We start from the raw sequence: 20,743 nt of genomic DNA, 5'->3' as shown, positions 1-20,743 counted from the left end.
TTTTAAACTTCAATTACAAATATAGATGCCAAAAAAGTTGAGTGACAAATTTTATAACTTACCCCATGCAAATATGTAGCAATGCTTGCCAACCCATACCAAACTTACGAGCAATTATGGTACAATACTAATATGATTAAATCCAAATCTGGTCTAATCCATAAACACCTCAAACTCAGAAAGACAACAAATGTTTTACAGGTGCATTTATGGACGAGTGATTTAAGCTATAAAACCATAGCAAAAATAAAATAAACATCAAATATAGGTAAGCAAAAGAAACGGGAAAGTGAGAACAAAATCATGAATCCTTAATCCATCTTGAACAAGTTCATATTAACCAGAAACAGCTCGACAAAAAACTACTTAAACAGGTTCATATCTAAATTCATGGCTCACAAGTTCTTCACTGATCTTCAGGAGGCCACCTTACTTCTTGGACTTCTTGGAACCACTGAATACGAAACATAATAGGAAAATACATATCATTTGAACACTGATCATTTTTCGAAAAGAAATAAAATCTCAAAAATACACTTACCCAACTGGTTCAGCAGCAGCAGCAGCAGCAGCAGGGGGTGCTGCAGCTGGCTTATCTCCTCCTCCAGGACCCTGAGGAGATTACAGAAAAAAAATGAAATCCCACATCATAACATGAGATGAAAAAGAATGATCATGAATCTATCAGACATTATTGACACAGATAATGAATAATTAAAAAGTAAAAAAGGGCAAGAATTATAGAGGACAATAAGAGAACTTCCAAGCAAGGAACACTATGATGATACAAAAATTTTACCTGTGCCAGTCGTTCCTCCCTCCTAGCAAATTTTCTTTCTCTGCTTGCCTTATTCTTAGCCCTCTTAGCTTCAAACTGATCAGCCAAAGTCTTTTCTCTGGCCTTCTCAGCCTTGGATTTGTGAATGCTCTCCATGAGTACTCTCTTGTTCTTAAACACATTACCCTTGACTTTCATGTACATGTCATGGTACATATGCTTGTCAATCTTCTTTGATTCCCTGTACTTACGTAGCAAGCGCCTCAGAACACGCATCCTCCTCATCCACAAGATCTTTGTGGGCAACCTTGCCTCCCTTGTACCCTTGCGCTTACCTAGAATCAGCATAAGAGTTGAGACCAAACTAATCAAATTAAATTCAATACATAATTTTACACGATATTCTTCACAACTTTAAGTTTGCTAACAGAAGATTCCCAGCAGTATAAAAATCTCAATGTTTCTTCAATTGATTCTTTCCTCATGATTTTGGACATCCTAACTCTAAAAACATGATGAGTAGTCAAGAATATGCTCAGATTTCAACATGATACTTAATGTGCGAGTATGTAAAGTTGTCTATTTCAACCAAGAATACACTCTGGTTCCAACATGGAATTAATGTGCAAGTACGTAACAATGTCAAAGATTTCAACCATGTACTCAGCATCTAAAAACAACCCCCAGTCCATTTAATCCCATGATCATAATTAGATAACATACCATAACCAGAGTGACGTCCCTTTCTCTTGGCCTCCTTCATGCGACGAGCCCGAGATCGAGAGTGAATCTTGGTTGGTTTCCTGATGATAAAACCATCTTTAACCAACTTCCTTATGTTCTGGCCTGCAGTTTCCGGTTCATGTACAAAATGAAGAAAAATAAGAAATTGCAAATATATATAACCCTTTTGTTTTGCTCAACTAAAAACAAAATACCACTAGCACAATCTTGATTATATTTTCTTAAAAAGAAGGTTGTATCACCTTGAAGTTACAATCAATTATTTCAGTGTTGAATTATAAATAAATTTACATGTATATCAGTAGAGGGAAATAGAAATTAATCCTTTGTTCAAACAAAATCATTTTTATTTGCAAAATGACTAACGTGAGACTGCTTCAGCGGAATTTATTACTCCCATGTATACAATCAGTAATCCATTAAGCTAATTGTTGTATTCACCAGCGAAAGCATTTTAATTAAAAGTGTCTTTTTTCCAACAAAAAAATGGACATTACAAACAAATTAACAATTGCATAATCACAAGCTTAGCATACATATCCTAAGTCTCATATGCGCTAGTTACACGAAACTTTTCCATTAGAAATTACAATTCCAAAGAACGCGCTTCAAACTCAGATTTAAATTACAGACTCCAATCGTGGAAATTGAGGCCTTAGCTTTTTGGCTTTCATTTTCCTAGTAGCTGATATATACAAGCTCTGAGTTTCAGTTCCAGTATATATGTGGCAATAAACGAAGCTAAAACAAGACCAAATTATATTTAGACATAAAAGCGATGATAAGGAAAATGAAAAAGTGTTGAAGAATTGATAAAAAGAAAGGAGAAAGACGCACGGGAGTTGGCCATGGATATTTCGTTGACTTCATTTGGATCGAGCCAAACCTTTCCTTTCCCACACTTTAGAACGCTGGCTGAGAGTCGCTTCTGGAGCTTAAGAGAAACCATTTTCTCCCTCTCTGTATCTTTGGTAGCAGAGAAGGATAAGAAATAAGTGATGGCGCCAATTTATGTGAGCTCCGCTTTAACCCTAGGGTTTGCAATCGCCTTGTACACTTTTGTTTGGACTGGGTTACAACTTAGAAGTCGGGTTTTTTTTTTTTAATGGAACTTGAGAGTGGGAGCCTTGAACAATTATTTATTGGCGAGCCTTTGGCCCTCCTTGTTTAAGAAGTAGGATCCTTCAACGTAAAGGCTTTTGCCTTCTCAGTATTAAAAACAAATCAGATAGGTTTATCATTATACAAATTTATATATTTATATTCGCAAGGTCTGATTTTCGTTGGAGTAATTTTTAAACTTTCTCTTTCCATTTCGTAAAATTAGTACAATTTTCTAAATGAAATATTAGGTGGCCTTCGCACGTCGCATTTAGATAATTAGATTATATATAATGCATGCATGGTTGGTTATTTGGTGCTCACCGACTCCATCGTGCACCCAAGTCTTCCCCGTTACTGAAATAAATGGGTAAACTACTCAGTTAACCAATTAACTATGTAGTCCTTTTTATTTTTGCCACCGATCTTTCAATTTTGTCAATCACACCACTTAACTATTTAATTTGTTCAATCAGACCACAAACCGTTAATATTTGACGAAAATACTGACGCGACAGCTAAAAGAATTGGTATATTTCTACATTTAATTCTTAATATTTTTATATTCTCTCAATTTGGTCAATAATTAAATTTATTTTAATAAATTAACCATCTAAGCAGGATCTGACATGTGTCAATATAGGAATATAACACGTGTTATTATTGACATGTGTCAATATATGATTAGAGGATTTTTTTTTATTAATTTAAATTTATTTAATTAAATAATTTTTCTATCAAAATTATTTTTTATTTTTAAATACTTTACATCAAAATTATTAAAAATATTTTTAAATACTTTTAATTTAATTTAATTTTTTAATAATTTTGATGTAAAGTATTTAAAAATATTTTTTATAATCAACAATACTTAATTTATTAATTGATTAACTTGAATCAAATATTAAAAAAAATTTATTCTAATTTATTTTTACTCCTATTTTCTTTTATCATTATCAAGCTTTAAAAGGATAAATACAATTTATTGTAAGAAATAATCTATTGGGGATTTTTGGTGTAGTGGCTGGTGGTTCTTTTACCAACCTTTGGTCCTACGTTCAATTCCACCTGATACATGTTAAATTTTGATCAGATGATTAATTTATTAAATTAAATTTAAATTAATATTAAATTAAGAGAATATATAAATATTATGGACTAAATGTAAAAATATAAAAATTTATTTTAACTTCCACATCAGCATTTTCGTCAAATATTAACGGCTAGTAATCTGATCGAATAAGTTAAATAGTTAAGTGGTGTGATTGATAAAATTAAAAGATCAGTATCAAAAATTAAAGAGCTACATAGTTAAGTGGTCAATTGAGTAGTTTACCCTAATATATGACAAGACTGTCCCTTCTCTTTAGAAAGCTATATAGCCAGGCCTATCCCTATACCCCCTTTCCACCAAAAAAAAGCAACAATAGCCCGATTCAGAAATATTTAATTCCTTCTCTCGATCATCACCCAAAAATGGTTCTTAAGAATATCCTATTTTCTGCATATTTTCTGCTCCTGTTGTCCCTTTGGGCCGCTGCTGTTTTGGCTAGTGATACCGAGTATAATAACCTTGAGAAGCCAAATCTTGAAAAAGAGAGGCTTCTCTCCACTATGATTGGCATTCAAGGCATCGTTTATTGCAGATCAGGAAAGAAACTCGCCCCTCTCCAAGGTAACGTAATTCCCTAATCATGTAACAAAAGATGCATGTTTACCGTTTAAATTTTTTCTTAGATTCATGTTAGTGCCTGTTTTGAGTGCAGGTGCTGTGGCGAGGATAACCTGTGAAGGTGTGGATGAGTATGGGTATGAAACCGAGTAATTGTCGATCCTGAGTTCTGCAACAGATGAAAAGGGCTATTTCTTTGCAACAATATCTCCTTACGAGCTCGAAGATCATAACCGAAGGCTTAGAAATTGCAGGGCTGTCCTTGAACTCTCTCCCTCGGAGGCTTGCGATGTACCGACTGATGTCAACAAGGCCATTTCTGGTGCTCCTATTGGCACCTTCAGTCGCCTGCATGATAAGAATATCAAGCTGTTTACTGTTGGGCCCTTCTTCTTCGTTCCACGGCAAGAGGCTAAATCAATCTCCGATGGATATTGAAATAAACGATACAAGAAAAGAATCGTTTTTGTTTAAGTTGTTATCTTTTACTTGAACATGAAAACTGGGAATCATCTTCCACAGCTAGCTTAATCAAGAAACATGAAGAGAACTGCCAAACTGCAACTAATTGAAGTGTAATCTCAATACCTCATACATGTTATTTATATTGGAGAGAACAAGCAAATAAACGGCTAATGCGTGTTTATTTCAGCTTCCATTTCCTTAAGTTTGAATATTTTTGATAATTTCAAGAAATGTTTGTAGCTTTTGATACCATTGTTTCCTTTAAGCTTGTCTATTTCGGCACCCATCTTTTTCGATTTTCCAAGAATTTCTTGAATTGCACCGAGCTTGGGTTTTATTTGATAAAGTTTATGGAACTCGACTTCATATCCTTGAACTTGTCCAACATCCTCTATTACGTTGCGGTTTCATCATCCTCAAATCTTTGTAATTTCATCTTCATCTGGAATGGTTAATCCCCAAAACTCTGATTCTTTTCATTGATCTATTATATTGCGGTATCATCATCCTTAAATCTTTTAATTCTGTCTTCATGTACAAACAAAAAAGTTAATAATCCATGATCACGAGAATTAAAGTGCGGTGGCAACTTGTTAGTGTTAAGATGACCATATATCCTTCTGCATCTACCAGAAAAGTAGTACTTTTGACTGTAGAGGTACATTAGGTTTCTGCAGTTCTTCTATCTTCAAGTAAACCAGATGTTAAGAAAGTATCGGTAGAGACCAACAATAATTTTATGAATAAATTATAAAATTTATGAGTAAATTATAACTTTATTTTTTTCTTATTTTACCCACGGTATTTTTTTTAATTTTTAATTTAATCACTAAATTTTATACATTATTTTTTTATCACCGGTGTTATGACCGGCTACTATTAAATTACTTTATTAATTGTTCATGTTTTAAAAAATAGGATAAATAAGATATGACTCTATTTCACCACACATATCTTCTCCTCCAATCCTCCCCTTCTTCGCTTCCTCCGGCTTCAAATTTTGTTAATCATTTTTTAATCAGCGTCGGTAGTTGCGGTCCAATGCTACCGTCACCACCGAGAAACTCATCCATAGCCGTCATGGTGCGAACTTGCATCTCTAAAGCTGCTATGTAATCACTAGTTTCATCTTAGAATGTTCGAGTAAGCTATCTTACGGCAACCGGGGACAAGTTGTCTTAAAACCTTAAGCTTCCTCTCAACGAACGTCAATTTTCTCTTCTCTTAGTTAATCTCCGATCGCCTCGACCTCTTGTGTCCAACGATGACCTTCGCTTTTTTATGTTTCATTATAATCTTGGGGCCGACATTTAGAATGGACTTGTTCCAATGCATTGTTCTTTGTTAAACCTATATTTTGATATAACAAATAAGGGTAAAATATTTTTGGACTTAATTGAATTTGTTTAAATAATCCAAAAATAATTAAAGTCCACAAAACTTGAAAAATATTTTCCAATATTTTTACTTGATCTACACATTAAAGTATGTTTAGAAACTCAAACTAAGTCAAATATTCAATTTTTACTGTAAGGTTTTGAAACCCTCAACTTGTTTCTAAACCACCGTACTTGGTTTCTTAACCCTTACTTAGTTTCTAAACCCATATTCTAATGATCACAATTTTTTCAAGAGAGTTTTGAAACCCCCTTCATTGGTTCGAAACCAATGTGCAGAAATACTAAAATTAAGAGAGATTAAAGGCTTCCAACGACTCCATAACATCCTCAATGGTTAGAAACGACCACAAACTCATTCTACTACACCTATCCAAGCTTAGAGCTTAATTGCATATCTTTTGTATCCATTCTTGTGAGCTTAATCCTTGTAAACACCTAACTAGAGAGCTCTTCTTGTTTATATAAGTTATCCTTTGTTGAAAAGGGGAGTGATTCTAGTTTAGCCTTGAAAAGGTAGAGAATTGTAAATGTTACTCTTGAGCCTATAGAATGAAAAATTAAATTAATGATTTGTTGAAATCCTTAGTGTGAAGCTAAGGTAGTAGATGTAGACTTTGGTTGAGAAAATCGAACCACTATAATTCTTGTGTCTAATTCTTATCTTTAATTGCTCCCACACCAAAATATCTAAAGGCCAATTCACCCCCTCTTGACGATTTTCGGTTGATCTATCGAGCCTAACATTCTCTTTGCGACGATAACAAGTACTATGTATGCCATTTTGTGGACTTTTTTGGCGGCGAAGGAGGCAATGGACGGAGGAGAGTAGCGGAGAGCTCAGATGAGCTTGAAGGTGTAGATATATTGTTGTTTTTGTGTCATTCATTGGTTTAAATCAAAAGAAGGTGGTGGCGTCGGCATTTTCTTCGATTTTTTGAACTCTAAGGTCATGTAAGGGCTTGGGTGGAGGTTTGGTGTGAAAGAAGCCATAGATTTTTTTTATTAAGCTAAGGTAATTACAAAGTAGTATTTATTCTAAATACTCTCAACCATTTGAAAATTAATGCTCAATCACCCTATTGTAGGCGTTGGTGTTCGAATCCATGACATCTAGGAATAACAATCATTCCTTTAACCATCGAAATAATTTGATTCATGCAAGAAGCCATAAAAATTAAGTTCAAAGCATATTTTCTTATTTACCATATTTTTAAACTATTTTTTCTAACATGGAATATAATATTAATAATATAGTTTAATAGTGCCCAATCATACACCGTTAAAAATTTAACGGGTGAGTGATAAAAAATCTAATGTACATAGTTTATTGATTAAATTAAAATAATTTAAAGTACAGTGAGTTAAATAGGAGAGAGAATAAAGTTCAATTATTAAATTTATAATTTGCCCAAGTTTTATTTTTCATACTTGTTTTTGACAAAATTAATTCGATATATTTTTTGACAAACTCTAAATATAATTTTAATCCTACTTAGAGGGAGGGAAATGAGAACTCTAGGAGAAGAAAATGAGTACTCCTAATGAGTTTAGAACTCATGATCTAAAGAAATATAAGAGAACAAATATGAGTAGCTTGCTTAACCGACTAAATATACTTATTCAATTATTTTCATACTTTAATAAAACAAAATTTTAAATAATTTATATTTCAGTTTATACTAATTAAATATCAACAACATTATATTCTAGTCAGATAAATCAAATACTATATTATAATAATATTATATTAAATTTTCCATTTGATTAAATAAATTAAAATAATTTTATATTACGAATCCTGTAAATATTATGATGTGATTTAAATTAACTATGATTTTATGCTGCGAGTGCGATTTACGATGTTGCGTTAATTTTAAAAAATATTACCACAATTTAATACTATGTTCAGAAGTGTTATTATTAAGACCTTTTATATTTGGTACTAGGAGAACCCCAAAGTAAGAATTAGGATTCGGTTGATGATGCACAAATTAATTTACTTAGGTAGTTAAAGTAATTGTTATTGTTTTTAAAGGTCACGAGATTGAGCATCGACAACTGTAACACTAACGTTTATTGTCAAATAATTGAGAGTACTTAAAATAAATATTACTTTGTAAACATCTTAACTTAATAAAAAAATATCGGTTGACCACGTTTGTTGTACCGTATTCTTGTAATTTCCATCTTAGATGATAACTTAAACCAGCGTCATTGGCTTGGGTTACGTATCGTCCTAAGAGGTGAAAACTACGGAATCTCAGCAGAGGAGCAGTCGTGAAGCAAACTTAAGATGCTACATAGCCCCTCCCGATGAAATAATCTATGCTTCAAGAATAGTATCCCTTTGCCAGAGATTAAAGCCAAGAATACAACACCAAAAATTTTGAACCAACTAAGAAAATAAATATGGAGAAGTGCAAGAGGGATGATGCTGGTACCAGCAGCATGGAAAGGGTTGCTGTGTTGGGTGGAGCCTTGGCTATTGCAAGCTTGGTAGGGAAAGATTACGAGTTTTTTTACGGAGAGAATCAATTTGGCAGATGATGGAGCGGAAACACGGTGAGTATTTCATATAGTAAAATTCGACTATAGATATGGTTCCACCAAGTTCTACATGTGAAACTCTTTTGATTGTATGATTATATGAACTGTTACGTATAGTTTGCCTGTTTCTTTTGTAAATAATGTAATTTGGATGATCATTTATTTGCAGTCCCACAAACAATGGTATATCAGATATTGTTATCCTAGAGATTGCAATAAATGATAGAGAGCAAGAAATAATTGGAGTAACTGGTGGTTACGGTGATGTTGAGGAGAGTTCTCGAGCAGAAACTGAGCATGGTGCAATGAACGTGCTTGAGGAGAGCGATGATTCTTTGGTGATGAAAACCATTGACATACAGGATGGGGAAGCCGGTACAGATGTAGAACAGTCGACAGCTGAAGAAGAGTCTACACTGCAAGAACCATCTTTGTCATTATCAGAAAAGAGATCATTCTCAGCGGTGGAAGATGATGCAGAAGAAAATCCACTCATTCAATCGTCGGTTTCAACGCAGGAAGAAGATGGTGAAGAGAGACATATGCCAAGGCGTTGTCATTTTCAACCGTAGAAGAAGAAGAAGAAGAAGAAGAAGATTATGATGATCCTGAAGAAGAAGATTCACCAGTGGAATCACCACTTTCATCATCATCATCAGAAGAAGATGGTGGTAGTGATTCACAATTGCAATCATCAACTTCAACAGAAGAAGAAGATTATGATGATGATGATGAGGAGGATGGTGGTGGAGAGGATGATGAAAAAGATTCAACAGAAGAAGAAGAAGATTATGATGATGAGGAGGAGGAGGAAGAGGAGGATGGTGGTGGAGAGGATGATGAAGAAGAAGATTCCCGATGGAATCACCATTTTCAGAAGAAGAAGAAGAAGATGTTGGTGGTGGTAGTGATGATTCACCATTACAATCAGCAGCTTCAACAGAAGGAGACGAAGAGTATTCACCGATGCTATCAAGACTTTCAGAGGAGGAAGAAGAAGAAGACTCACCGCGGCAATAATCATCATTTTCAACAGGGGAAGAAGATGAAGAAGAAGAATATTCACGAGTGCAATCATTCGTTTCAACGGAAGATGAATATTCACCAAAGCGATCAACTCTTTCAGCAGCAGCAGAAGAAGTTACAGAAAAAGAAGAAGAGAGATCAGAAGGGACGTGGAGCTCTTCCCCAGAATCTACTATGAATCGAATTAAGCAAACAAAACAGATGAACTAGCCTTCCATGCACTATCTGTAAACAAATTCCAGAAGAAAGACACAACAAATAAGAAACATTTCATCACCAGTTGGCTAAAACGCATGACAAAAGAGGCGGATGAATGGCCAAATGGAAAACAAGGCAAACAGGCAGATCAGGGTTTCGTTCCTTCTACTTCAGCTTGCCAATTGCTCCGAGATACTAACCCGCCTGTAAATTTCAAATATTGTCATAACAGTGAGAAACTACTGTGATAGGGGTAAACTAAACATATGGTCACTAAAGTTTAATTAGTTTTTGTTTTCCCTATTGAAGTTTCAAAAATAATAAATTGATCACTAGCATTATCAATTTGTAACAAAATAGTAACTCTACCGTCATTTTCATTAATCAATGATATGTCAACGTTAACAAAAAAGGTAAATATTTAGTTTTATCCCTAAACTACTACTAAAATGTCAAATAGGCCATTGAACAATGATTTTATATCTATTTTCCTCTCAAAAACTTTTTAATTTCCAGTTATTTTCAAACACCCCACTATCTCCAACAGGACCAACAACACCGGCGGCAGACACTTGTTTCCACACTTGGCATACATTTCCAAAAGTATGGATTTTAATACTATATCTATTTAGACAACTCTTCTGACTATGACAGTATGAACCCATTTCGCCATATCATGGCTCCAGTCTCTACACAAAGTGCAAGCATGGTAGCCATTGTTACTTGGTTAGGCCTCACTCCTTTGTTCCTCATCTTAAAAAAAAATCGAAAGTCTGATTTATGCAATGAGCTTGTGAATAAGCTACAATCATAGCGCTCCTGATCATAACACCTTTATTCTTAACAATCAAAACCTGCTTTAGCATTCTTCATCTCCCAACATTTCCATACATATCAACAAAAGCTGTAGAAAGAGCCAACGACACAAATTTCATTTATCATAATATAAACATGTAGTTTCCCGGCTATCATAACAGAACATGAAACAATGCTTTTCTGGTTCAATCCATTGGAAAGTAGTCTTGTGGAAGCTAAATTTTCACTTTTGGCATACATATGAATGAAAGCAGTTGCTAAATGAACACCCATTTTCTCAGGATTCGTTATAGCATAAGCAGTATCATTTTTCCCATTTCAACATCCATGAGGTCTGCAAATAAACCAATCATGCTAATCATGACAATTTCACTAGGTCTTATTTGTAAATTTTGCATCTTTCTAGTAGTCTTCAATGCCTCTATATACAGTTTTCCTCTAGCATAGCATCTAATCATTGTACTCCAAAATACATCACTTTTACGCATTTTGTCAAACAATAATCTGGCAGAGACCACACTATCACATTCATTATACATTTGTATCAAAGTGTTACTTACAACATCTTGTTATAGCCTTAGAGCGTTTGAGAATTTGAGACGTAAGAAGAGAAGAAGATGGGATCCAGGAAATGGAAAATTCTCATTCGCAAAATGCATGTTTTTCTTCTCCAGATTATATTGTTTTATTTGCTTAAGTTGTACTGTAAATCTTAACCAAACGACAGTTGATTGTACTATATCTAACAACCTTAACATTCCTTTTCAGCTGATTGGACTCCTTCAGGTGGGTAGGCTTGCCATCAACAGAAGAGACTATTGGCATTAAAGATGACAAATCAAACTCAGAAACACTAGAATTTTGTTTGAGATGTACTTATCTTTCTGTTGCATTTACTCTAAAATGCATCAGCCCTTCTTTCTCCACGAAGTCTGACTCTATGTATCGATTATTCCTTTCTGAAGTTCGGTGCTCCTTTGTTACCCTGGCTTTCTTCCTTGAAGTTTGTTTCATCCTATTGCGTTGGTACTTCTTACTTGAAGTCCTTCGCTCCTTTCTCGCCTTGTCTATTGGTGATTCCACCGTTGCCTTGTCCCTCTTTGACTTAGCTCCCTTTCGACCCTTCTCCATTTGTGGCCTTTGTAGCCATGTTCTTCTCTTCTTAAACATGCTCGACACTCTCCAACCTCTTTGGACATGGCTATACCTTTCTGCACTGGCTAACACTCGCCTTGGAAAAAATAAACTTTATCGCACCAAGTCTTGCAAGCTCATTATCCTCGGCCTTGTCCTTCCCCTGGACTGCTTGGTTCGATTTGGGCACCTCTGCACCTTGTGATGCCCCTTGTACTGCTATCACTTTAAATGTTTCCTTTTTACCCTGGACTTGATGACTTCGCTTGCTATCTTACTGGTTTCCCCTCGTGTTGACTGTTTTGACACCTACAATCTCGTTACGTTCTGATCCTGGGTTGACTACTTTAACAACTGTAGTTGCACCATATCTTGCTGCTCCCTCTCCAGACTCGTCTATCCCTTTGACGATGATAACTAGTTGATTCTTCTTAGGACAGCCCCTTATTACATGGGGACCATCACAGAAGTAACTCTTGATCTCCTTTTTGCTCGTCTTCTTCTTCACCACGGACTCAGCCTTATCATTCCCCCTTGATGGCTTCCCTTGGCTACGAACAGTTGATGGCCCACATTGGTCATTCGAAGAGTTTTCTCTGCCACCTTCCTAGTTCACCTTTCCTTAGTCTCCCCCACCATTGTCGCATTCCCTCGACGTGGACCTGGATAACTCTATGTTGATTGAATTACCCCCCGCAAGCTCTACAACTATGACCTCTGAAAGTCTCTGGGCATCACCTTGCTCCACCGCGAGCTTCGCCCTGGTCTAAGTGCTTCCCAGAAGGTCTTGAGTGTACCCCATTCACTCATTGCACCCTTGCATATGACCAGCTCACCCTTGAGCTCATCCACCTCATTTCTCAAAACCATCACCTCGACTTCATGGGCATTACTCCCTCGAACCATCTCTAACTCGTTGTGAACTCGGTGCGTCTCGTCCTTGAACCTGTCATCCATAGACTCTAATTTATTAAGGTGGGACTCCATATCACTCTGGGTCTTCCTAACCTCTTCTTCATCTTTTTCGAGTCTTATAACCCTCATTTCCCACAAAGTTGAGATCTCCTCCAACTTGATGAGCCTATTCTCATGGAAAGTTAAACCTTTCATCAAATAAGCACATATCTCATCTATTGTTAGTCCCTCTTCTTGTTCCTCATCAAGACTCTCATCGTCCTCATGAATGAACGCACTGTCTTGTTCGAACATGCCTTAAGCTCCACCTTTGAGCCTTTCTACCTCGAGATCCAGCTCCTCTTGGTGTGCTTTCGCCGCCTCAAGGATTTATTGCGAGGTCATCATGGCATCCTCATTCTTAGATACCAACGATGCTCTCGAGCCCATCGGATTATCTTCTCATTTCCCACCATGACTCTCTTTTCCTTTGCGTGCGGAAACTCCTTTTCTCTTATGCCCTATCTCTCACTCTTTGTCAAGAACTAGTTCAATCACCCCTGACTAGCTCGAGAACAAATTTTTAACAATTTAACTACTAAAGTAAATTGACAATACAATAAATAAATCAAACTTGCATGTTTAACAATTCCACAAAATACGAACGAAACGATCGTTGTCTACCCATAACGACTCGCTCTGATACCACTTGTCACGACCTCAGAACCTTCAAGCCCAAATGTCCTAATATCAGAGTTAAGGTCTGATGGGACATGCGACCGTAGATGCTTCTTGACACTTTTGGGTCTTCTCTGCGACTAAGTAAGCCTTACCCAATCCTAGTGAGCATGCAAACTCACAAAGGTTAGAACCAAGCCCTCAAGGCTTCTAGGATACGAAAACTTTAACACCAACGTGACTACTCTAAGCCACCATGGTTGGACTATGGTGTAGAAGTACAAACACAAGTGTGGCTACTCCTAGCCACCAAGAGAAATAACAACACAAAGAGACTTAGGAACAAAGCACACAAGAGATAGAGTAAATGCCTCAGAACTTTATTACTCTCCCAAGAGAATGAATGGAATGAGATGCTACAAATGAGGAGGGAGACTCTCTATCTATAGTTAAGCTCCCTCTAAATCAATGGCCTAGATCTATTTACATCAACAGATAAGATGATCCCAATTAATTACAAATCTTTGTATATAAGGAAACTCCATCAATCAAATCCCCTATTTAAGGGAAGATACCCAAACCACCATCTCATTACATCAATTGTTCTAATTCTTTACTTTGATGGCTGATCACACTTGATATGGTAAGATTCCCCCACAATTTCTTTTGATTTGTTGTCTCTTGTTATATATGTGTTGCATGTGTGGACACAGTCTTATAAGGTGCCACTTTCTTTTTTTGCACGGCCAGTGTGAACATACTCCATAACATTCTTCAAGTGATGGGATAGGTCTGATGGTCTTGATAAGCCCAATACTCCATCTAGAAGCTCTTAGTCGGACACTTGCACCAATGTCCTGAGCCCAACTCTGTGGCCTGTGACACAATCTCCTTAAAAATACCAGCTTTTTCTAATATTAACAATGTCTATCACGTGTAGCTGTTGGTTCGGACCAATTTTTGCTTTTATCTCCATCAGGTTATCACTTTTCCCTCTACAACATTTTTTCAACGGTCAAATATCGTTTTCCCATTAAAGCTACAACGGTATAATATTCAATTTCTGCATGCAACGCAACATTCCACTATTACATTAATGATCCCAACTAAAACACCGCGAGTAGCAGAAAGGAGTAACCGTTGTGCAAGTAGAGAAGACAAATTACAGGTTCCACAAGAACATAAAGAAAGCATTGAAAAGTAGAAAAAGCAAATCCCCAAAACGTACTATTACTTGTTGGAGCCCAAAATTCTTATAGCGTGAGCTTTGCCATTACAATAAACGCCGTTCTTGGGACGCCACTAATACAGAGGCTAAATACTGTTTATAGATAATAAAAAAAAAAAACATCCTCCTTCATTCTTGACAATTGTGCTTCAGCCTTCAAGATTTGGGGCTCGAGCATTAGGTCTGGACCCTATTTGCCTCGAAGCTTTGTGCACTTCCCCGAGGAATATAATGCTACTGTAACTTTTTAACATTTTTTTAAGACATTACGGATACCTAAATATGTTAAAGTTGCTTATAACCCTAAACAGGGGTAGTGGTGGAGACTTGTAGGGTCCCTTAAAGCTGACCAAAAGAGTGAGCAAGGTAAGCTAACGCTCCTACAAGGGGTGCGTTTATGTAAGTTGCTGGTTCTGATTGCTCATAATCCGACCGTTGATCTGGAAACCTGTCGCGCTGGTCTGGACCGCCAATGACTGCACCTACCAGAATGTTGGGGTTGGGAGATTGGGACTTCATGAAACTAAAGCCTGCGGAGCATTGGACCTTGGCTGGGTGATTTGCAACCGATGGCAAAGATGAGCCCCTGTGGTGAATCCTTTGTGGGTACCTTGGACCGTATCCTACCATGTAGGACATCTTCAAGGGGTTGTCTCCTAGCAGATAGTCCACCTGATAATAACACATTTATGAAAGTTGGTTATAAGTTTAAAAAAAAAACTAACTCAAAAATGAAAAATGAAGCCCAACAATGACCTGTTTCTTGGCAATGGTTCGGAGCCTTTTCGGGGTGACCCTGGTGCCACCGCAGTTAACAACCTGGTGGGCTGAAGTTAAGTACTTGGCATAAGTGAGAAGCAGGAAAGAAGTGGAGGTAACATATTGCATGTTGCTGTCACTCATCTTATACAACAGCCCACCTGTTTAAAGAAACGACATTAAAGAGGAAAAAATATTGGCATTTTACATTTATTCAAGAAAGCTAGATGGGAAGTAGGGACCTGGAGTGTATTGAGATAAAGAGAATGGGGCTCCTGGAATGATTGAGCAAATGAAATTATCTGCGTGTCCCTTGTAATCATGGAGAGATTTCAGTCCCTGGACAAGGAATGCCTGAAAGTACCAAGGACCACATGAATCAATTTAACTTGAATGTCGAGGAACAGGATCAGAAAAGAATGGAACCTTGGAAAGAAGAATCCTTGCTCCAACATGTTTGTTATCCCATCCGAAAGTGTTGTCGAACTCTGCAGCTCCAAGTATCTGCCCATTTACCTGAATGTAGCTTAGGTAGGCCGGGTTCTTGGTGGCTCGGTGTAGCCAAGCAGCCCCCCACAACAATTCATCCTAACATTAACCACAAATAAATTAGGTTGGCATACACTCACATTACATCAACCAAACAACACTTAAAAGAAAAAATCTTTAGGAACATCAACGCACCTGATATCCAGAATAAGAGCAATAGAACGGGCACACATTCTTTTTCAACCCATTGCTATAGGGTCCTCTGTACTTATCAGCAAACTGAAACACCTGTTACTCAGGGACAAGGCCAATTTTCAATTTTCTGAGGAAATTTAGAACAGAGCAGGGATCATTTCGCAAATGTTTTGTAAGAATATATGAGATTTTTTACCCTGATAGCCCTCCCAGCCAAAAGCTTGGAGTAAGTGGGGTCACTTCTTCTGAAGACCAAAGAGGCAGCAGCAAGAGCAGCAGCAGTTTCCCCGGCTACATCAGAACCGGGAGTGTTTTTGTCTACTTTGAAAACACTTCTCGGGGTGTCCATGTCTTCGGGTCTTTCCCAGCAAGAATGGTCCTTGTTTGCATCACCAACCTACACAAAAACCCAGAGCCAACATCAGATACCCTGTTTTATGAAGAAGAAAAAAAGTAGAAATTTTGAAGAGTTGGGAAACCTGAACATAGACAGTGTCTGGATGTGCTGTAGCTTTGAGCAAGTAATCAGTAGCCCAACGGATGGCTTGTTTAGCATTTTGTAACTCTCCTTTCATCAGTCCACCAAACTCAATCACACTCCAGGAAAGCATGGTGGTGGTGAAGGCCATTGGGAACCCGAACTTCACATTATCACCAGCATCATAGTATCCTCCCACCAGATCAACCTGCATTTTTCATGTTTCACACTCAAAATATCACATGGCAACCCAACTTGAAAGAAAAAACCAATAAAAACATGCAAGAAACAGACTATTCAAAAAGAAAATGAGAGCTGGTTTTGCGTATTTACATGCATGGCAGCACCATCTGAGAGGCCAGAGTCTCTTCTCCAAGTAACCCTCTGGTTAGAGGGAAGCTTCCCTGACCTTTGGCCTTCGAAAAATATGATAGATTTGGAAAGTGCATCTCTATAGTTATGCTTGGCAATGCGACTGTGGTGATATTTGCGAAAAGGGTTGCCATTACATTGAAGAAAAGAACCAGTGAAACAAGCTAAAAGAAGTATGAGAACCAAAGGGGAAAGAGAGAGACCCATTTTTCCAGGCTGCCCCAAGCCCCAACCAACCAATCTGCTGTAAGCCGCAGAGCAGATTACTCCCCTTCGTTGTTTATATAGCAAAAGCTGCTGCTCCTTTACCTTCCCGCTTGGCTGCTGGCTACTGGCTACAAGTTATCACTTCACTCTTTTTGCTCTTTTATTTATTTATTTTTTAACATGTTACCAGTTAGAACAATAATTAGACCCACATTCTCTATCAGGTGGTAGACATTGTCTCATAAACAGGGCTGTAATTGCAAACCAATAGAGTCGAGCATGAATATTATTAAGTGCAATTCGATTTGAAAAGAAAAGTAAAATATAGTATAAATTTATTTGAAAATATTTAAAACTCGACTCGATTCAAAAGCTCTCGAGCTTAAAATTTTTAAGTTCGATTCGAAATAAAAAATTAAAGCTAAAAAAACTCAAATTCGAAATATTCTTTGACTTTGCTTGATTGAATATCAAACTCGAGCATAAACATTAAATACATGAAAGTCTTATATTGTATTTAAAACCACAATTAATACTATTAATCTAAAAAATTAATATATTATTTTTCAAGTTTCTCGTTATTTTTCGAGTTAAGTAGCTTACTTGTCTAGTTAAAAATTTTGATTCGAGTTCAAATTCAATATAAATCAATTCAATTTAAATATTAATCAAATTTTAATGGAAGCAATTTCAAATAACTCACTGTTTAGCTAGTATCATCTACCCATGCTCATGAATTTTACTCGATTTCCCCCCAAGGTTTTTCTGGATTAATTTATTGAACCATAGATACCCTTTTGAATTCAGTGTTCATTTGCCCAGAAATACGGGCATGCAAGCAGGCAAGAGGGTTTTGATAACAGAAATTTCCAGTGGTCACATGGGTGTTTTGATTACATTAATTAACGTTTTGTTAAAATGTTCTTGGAAATTTTCCCAATAGTGTTATGACATGTAAGTACTGTCAGGAACTATTTTTCCACGACCTACAACTGGCTAGTCTGCACAGGATGTTCCAAGGAGAGAAAATATTGTTTTCAAAAGAAAAGAATGGAAATCCATTCACATTCTTCATCACCGGATCAGATTTGCAAATAATATATTTAAAAAATAAACAACAATAAGAGTATTGTACAGGTCATTACCATGTAGATTGCATTTTGATTTACTTTTGCAATGATTAGAAATTTTCACTGTTTTTTTAATATCTGAATGGAAAATAATTAATTTCATGAGATGAATTTAACTAAATTATATGGGATTAGTTCAAAATATGATATTTTTATTACAATATGATGTGATATCCCTAAGTGATATGAAATGCCCATCCATTATGTTATAGTTTAAAATGTTTAAATAGTGCATTAAACTTAATTTAATCTCATAATTGTTTTACTTGTTAAATATTGTTGAGTTAATCGAACCGATGAAATAGCCAAGAGAGGCTGGATTTGCAAAATAAAAAATTGATAGAAGCTTATCGCAAGAAAATGAAAAATCGGACACAAGTAATTTTAGAGTGGTTCAACTTCCTCAATGAAGTTTACATTCACAACCTTAGTTTCCACACTAAGGATTTCAACAAATTCACTAATTTTTTCAAACCTTTTAGGATAAGGTGTAACCTTATAACACACTTAGAGTTATACCCCAAAGTCTCAAATGTACAATCCTTCCTAAGAAAAAATAACAGATAGCAAACATAGAAAACCTCACTAGGATGTGTTTGCACAATTCAAGAACAAATAAGAACACTCAACAAAATGAAACAAATAAGTACAAAAGTATTCTTTGAAAGCAAAAAGAATATTGAAGAATATTAACTTGATTTTGGCTCAAATTGATTACTTTGGCTTTCTATATGATCTCTTGTCTTCACATGTGACTTGAAATCTTGTTTTTATACATCTTCATTCAATTCTAATCATTTGGGTTGTTATGGGAGTTAATAGAGTCGTTTGGGATGGATTTTCTCGCAATAAATGTTGTCCAAACGTCTTAAGTTTCGATACTCGAGCTTGGAGCATCGATACTACCTGCATTAAATACAAAAATCTAGCCGTTGGTGAGAGAGGAGTATCGATAATCCATAGAGAGTATCGATACCCATATCAATACTCATAGAGTATCGGTACAAAAATAGTCTACTGGTATCGTGTTTGTCAAAAAATTAATAGGAGTATCGGTACTTTAGTATATTTTTACACACTAGTATCATTACCAGTATTAGTACTATAGTGTATTTTTACACATTGGTATCGATACCTGTATTGGTACCACTTGAACAATATCGGTACTGTTCTGCAATATCGATACTTTAGTGTTAAAATTTGATTTATGACTCGATTAAAATCTAAAACCTTTTGTAAAATGTTTGAAAATTATTTTCAGAGTATATGGCTTGTGTTTCCAAAAAAGTAAGGAGTAAAGAGAGAGTTTTTGATTTCAAAATAATATTTATATTTGAATGGTTGAATAGAATATAAATTTATGGTTGAATAGAATATAAATTTGAAAATCATATTATAAAATAATCTTAAAATTTCTTAAAAAATATTTACTTTATTATATCAAAATCTCAAAGCATGGTTCAACAAATATAACAATTTTAAAATTTTAAAATAAAATGATTTTGATGAATATAGCACATTTTTCTTTGAATATATTTAAGATGAAGATCATTCTAGATAGGAGAATCTGAAGTATATGTGTCAATTAGGGTGCGTTTGGTTCACGGAATGTAAGATTACCAGTGGGAATAAAAGATTACCAGAGAATAAGATTACTGTGAATGTTGTATTTTGTGTTTGGTTGGTTTAGCAGGAATGTAAGATTATTGTGTTTGGTTAAAGGAATAAAAGATTATTGGAATGTATATTTAACTAAATTATCCTTATTATATATTTATTTTTTTAACAAGATGAATTCTACTATAATATTACTATAATTAATTTATATATTTTCTTTAAAAAATTAAATTCATAAAATTTATATATTTTTTTACAAAATTGAAAAGATAAATAGGTTTAATGAAAGAGTAAAAATTTATTTTAACCCCTGAACTTTATATAAAATTTTAATTATAGATTTTTTTGTAAATCTAAAATAGTTTAAGGATAAATTTGTAATTTAACCTTCGTAAAATTTTTATTATTCAATGACAGAAGAATGATATTTTTGGGAAAAAAAATTAAGTGCATTTTAGTCCAAAACGCTGATAATCCAACAATACCTAAGGGAATGGGTAATCACATTCCCGATAATATACCTCAAAAAATCCACTGTTGGTAATAAAAGATTACCGGGAATGAGATTACTGCCCAACCAAACGAAGGAATAAGGATTCTATTCTCCCGGTAATATAACATTCTTTGAACCAAACAGAACCTTAAAGTTATACCCCAAAGGAACTATCTCCAATAAAATCAGCTTGCCATTAAAGAACGAAAACCATTGAAGAACTACTTTTGAGATGGTCTTTACTTAAGAAGGGACTATCTGAAATAAAATCGGCTTGCCACTATCATCAACAGCGATGACAAGTCGGGAGAATTGATGACAC

General features: G+C 35.6%; 2 protein-coding genes and 1 pseudogene across 2 annotated transcripts; 1 reads left to right on the top strand and 2 right to left on the bottom strand.

Annotated features, from left to right (window-relative positions):
* Window positions 1-279: 279 nt before the first annotated feature.
* Window positions 280-2,595, bottom strand: LOC120135317 (60S ribosomal protein L19-3-like). The gene is made up of 5 exons (XM_039151600.1): window positions 2,360-2,595; window positions 1,502-1,624; window positions 800-1,113; window positions 542-612; window positions 280-454 (listed from the first exon to the last, which is right to left on the bottom strand). The coding sequence occupies exons 1-5, from the start codon at window positions 2,469-2,471 to the stop codon at window positions 430-432; spliced, it is 645 nt and encodes a 214-aa protein (XP_039007531.1). The 5' UTR covers window positions 2,472-2,595; the 3' UTR covers window positions 280-429.
* A 1,504-nt stretch (window positions 2,596-4,099) lies between these two features.
* Window positions 4,100-4,733, top strand: LOC120135375 (annotated as a pseudogene).
* A 10,054-nt stretch (window positions 4,734-14,787) lies between these two features.
* On the bottom strand, window positions 14,788-17,232 carry LOC120135283 (endoglucanase 17-like). Its single transcript, XM_039151569.1, has 8 exons — window positions 16,936-17,232; window positions 16,604-16,810; window positions 16,321-16,521; window positions 16,125-16,217; window positions 15,867-16,028; window positions 15,683-15,794; window positions 15,438-15,601; window positions 14,788-15,353 (listed from the first exon to the last, which is right to left on the bottom strand). The coding sequence occupies exons 1-8, from the start codon at window positions 17,179-17,181 to the stop codon at window positions 15,021-15,023; spliced, it is 1,518 nt and encodes a 505-aa protein (XP_039007500.1). The 5' UTR covers window positions 17,182-17,232; the 3' UTR covers window positions 14,788-15,020.
* Window positions 17,233-20,743: the final 3,511 nt, after the last annotated feature.

This window comes from Hibiscus syriacus, unplaced genomic scaffold (genome assembly GCF_006381635.1).
Source record: "Hibiscus syriacus cultivar Baekdansim isolate YM2019G1 unplaced genomic scaffold, ASM638163v2 tig00110607_pilon, whole genome shotgun sequence".
Lineage (NCBI taxonomy): Eukaryota > Viridiplantae > Streptophyta > Magnoliopsida > Malvales > Malvaceae > Hibiscus > Hibiscus syriacus.
The sequence above is the reverse complement of the archived record's forward strand: the minus strand, read 5'-3'. Positions and strand labels throughout refer to the sequence as shown.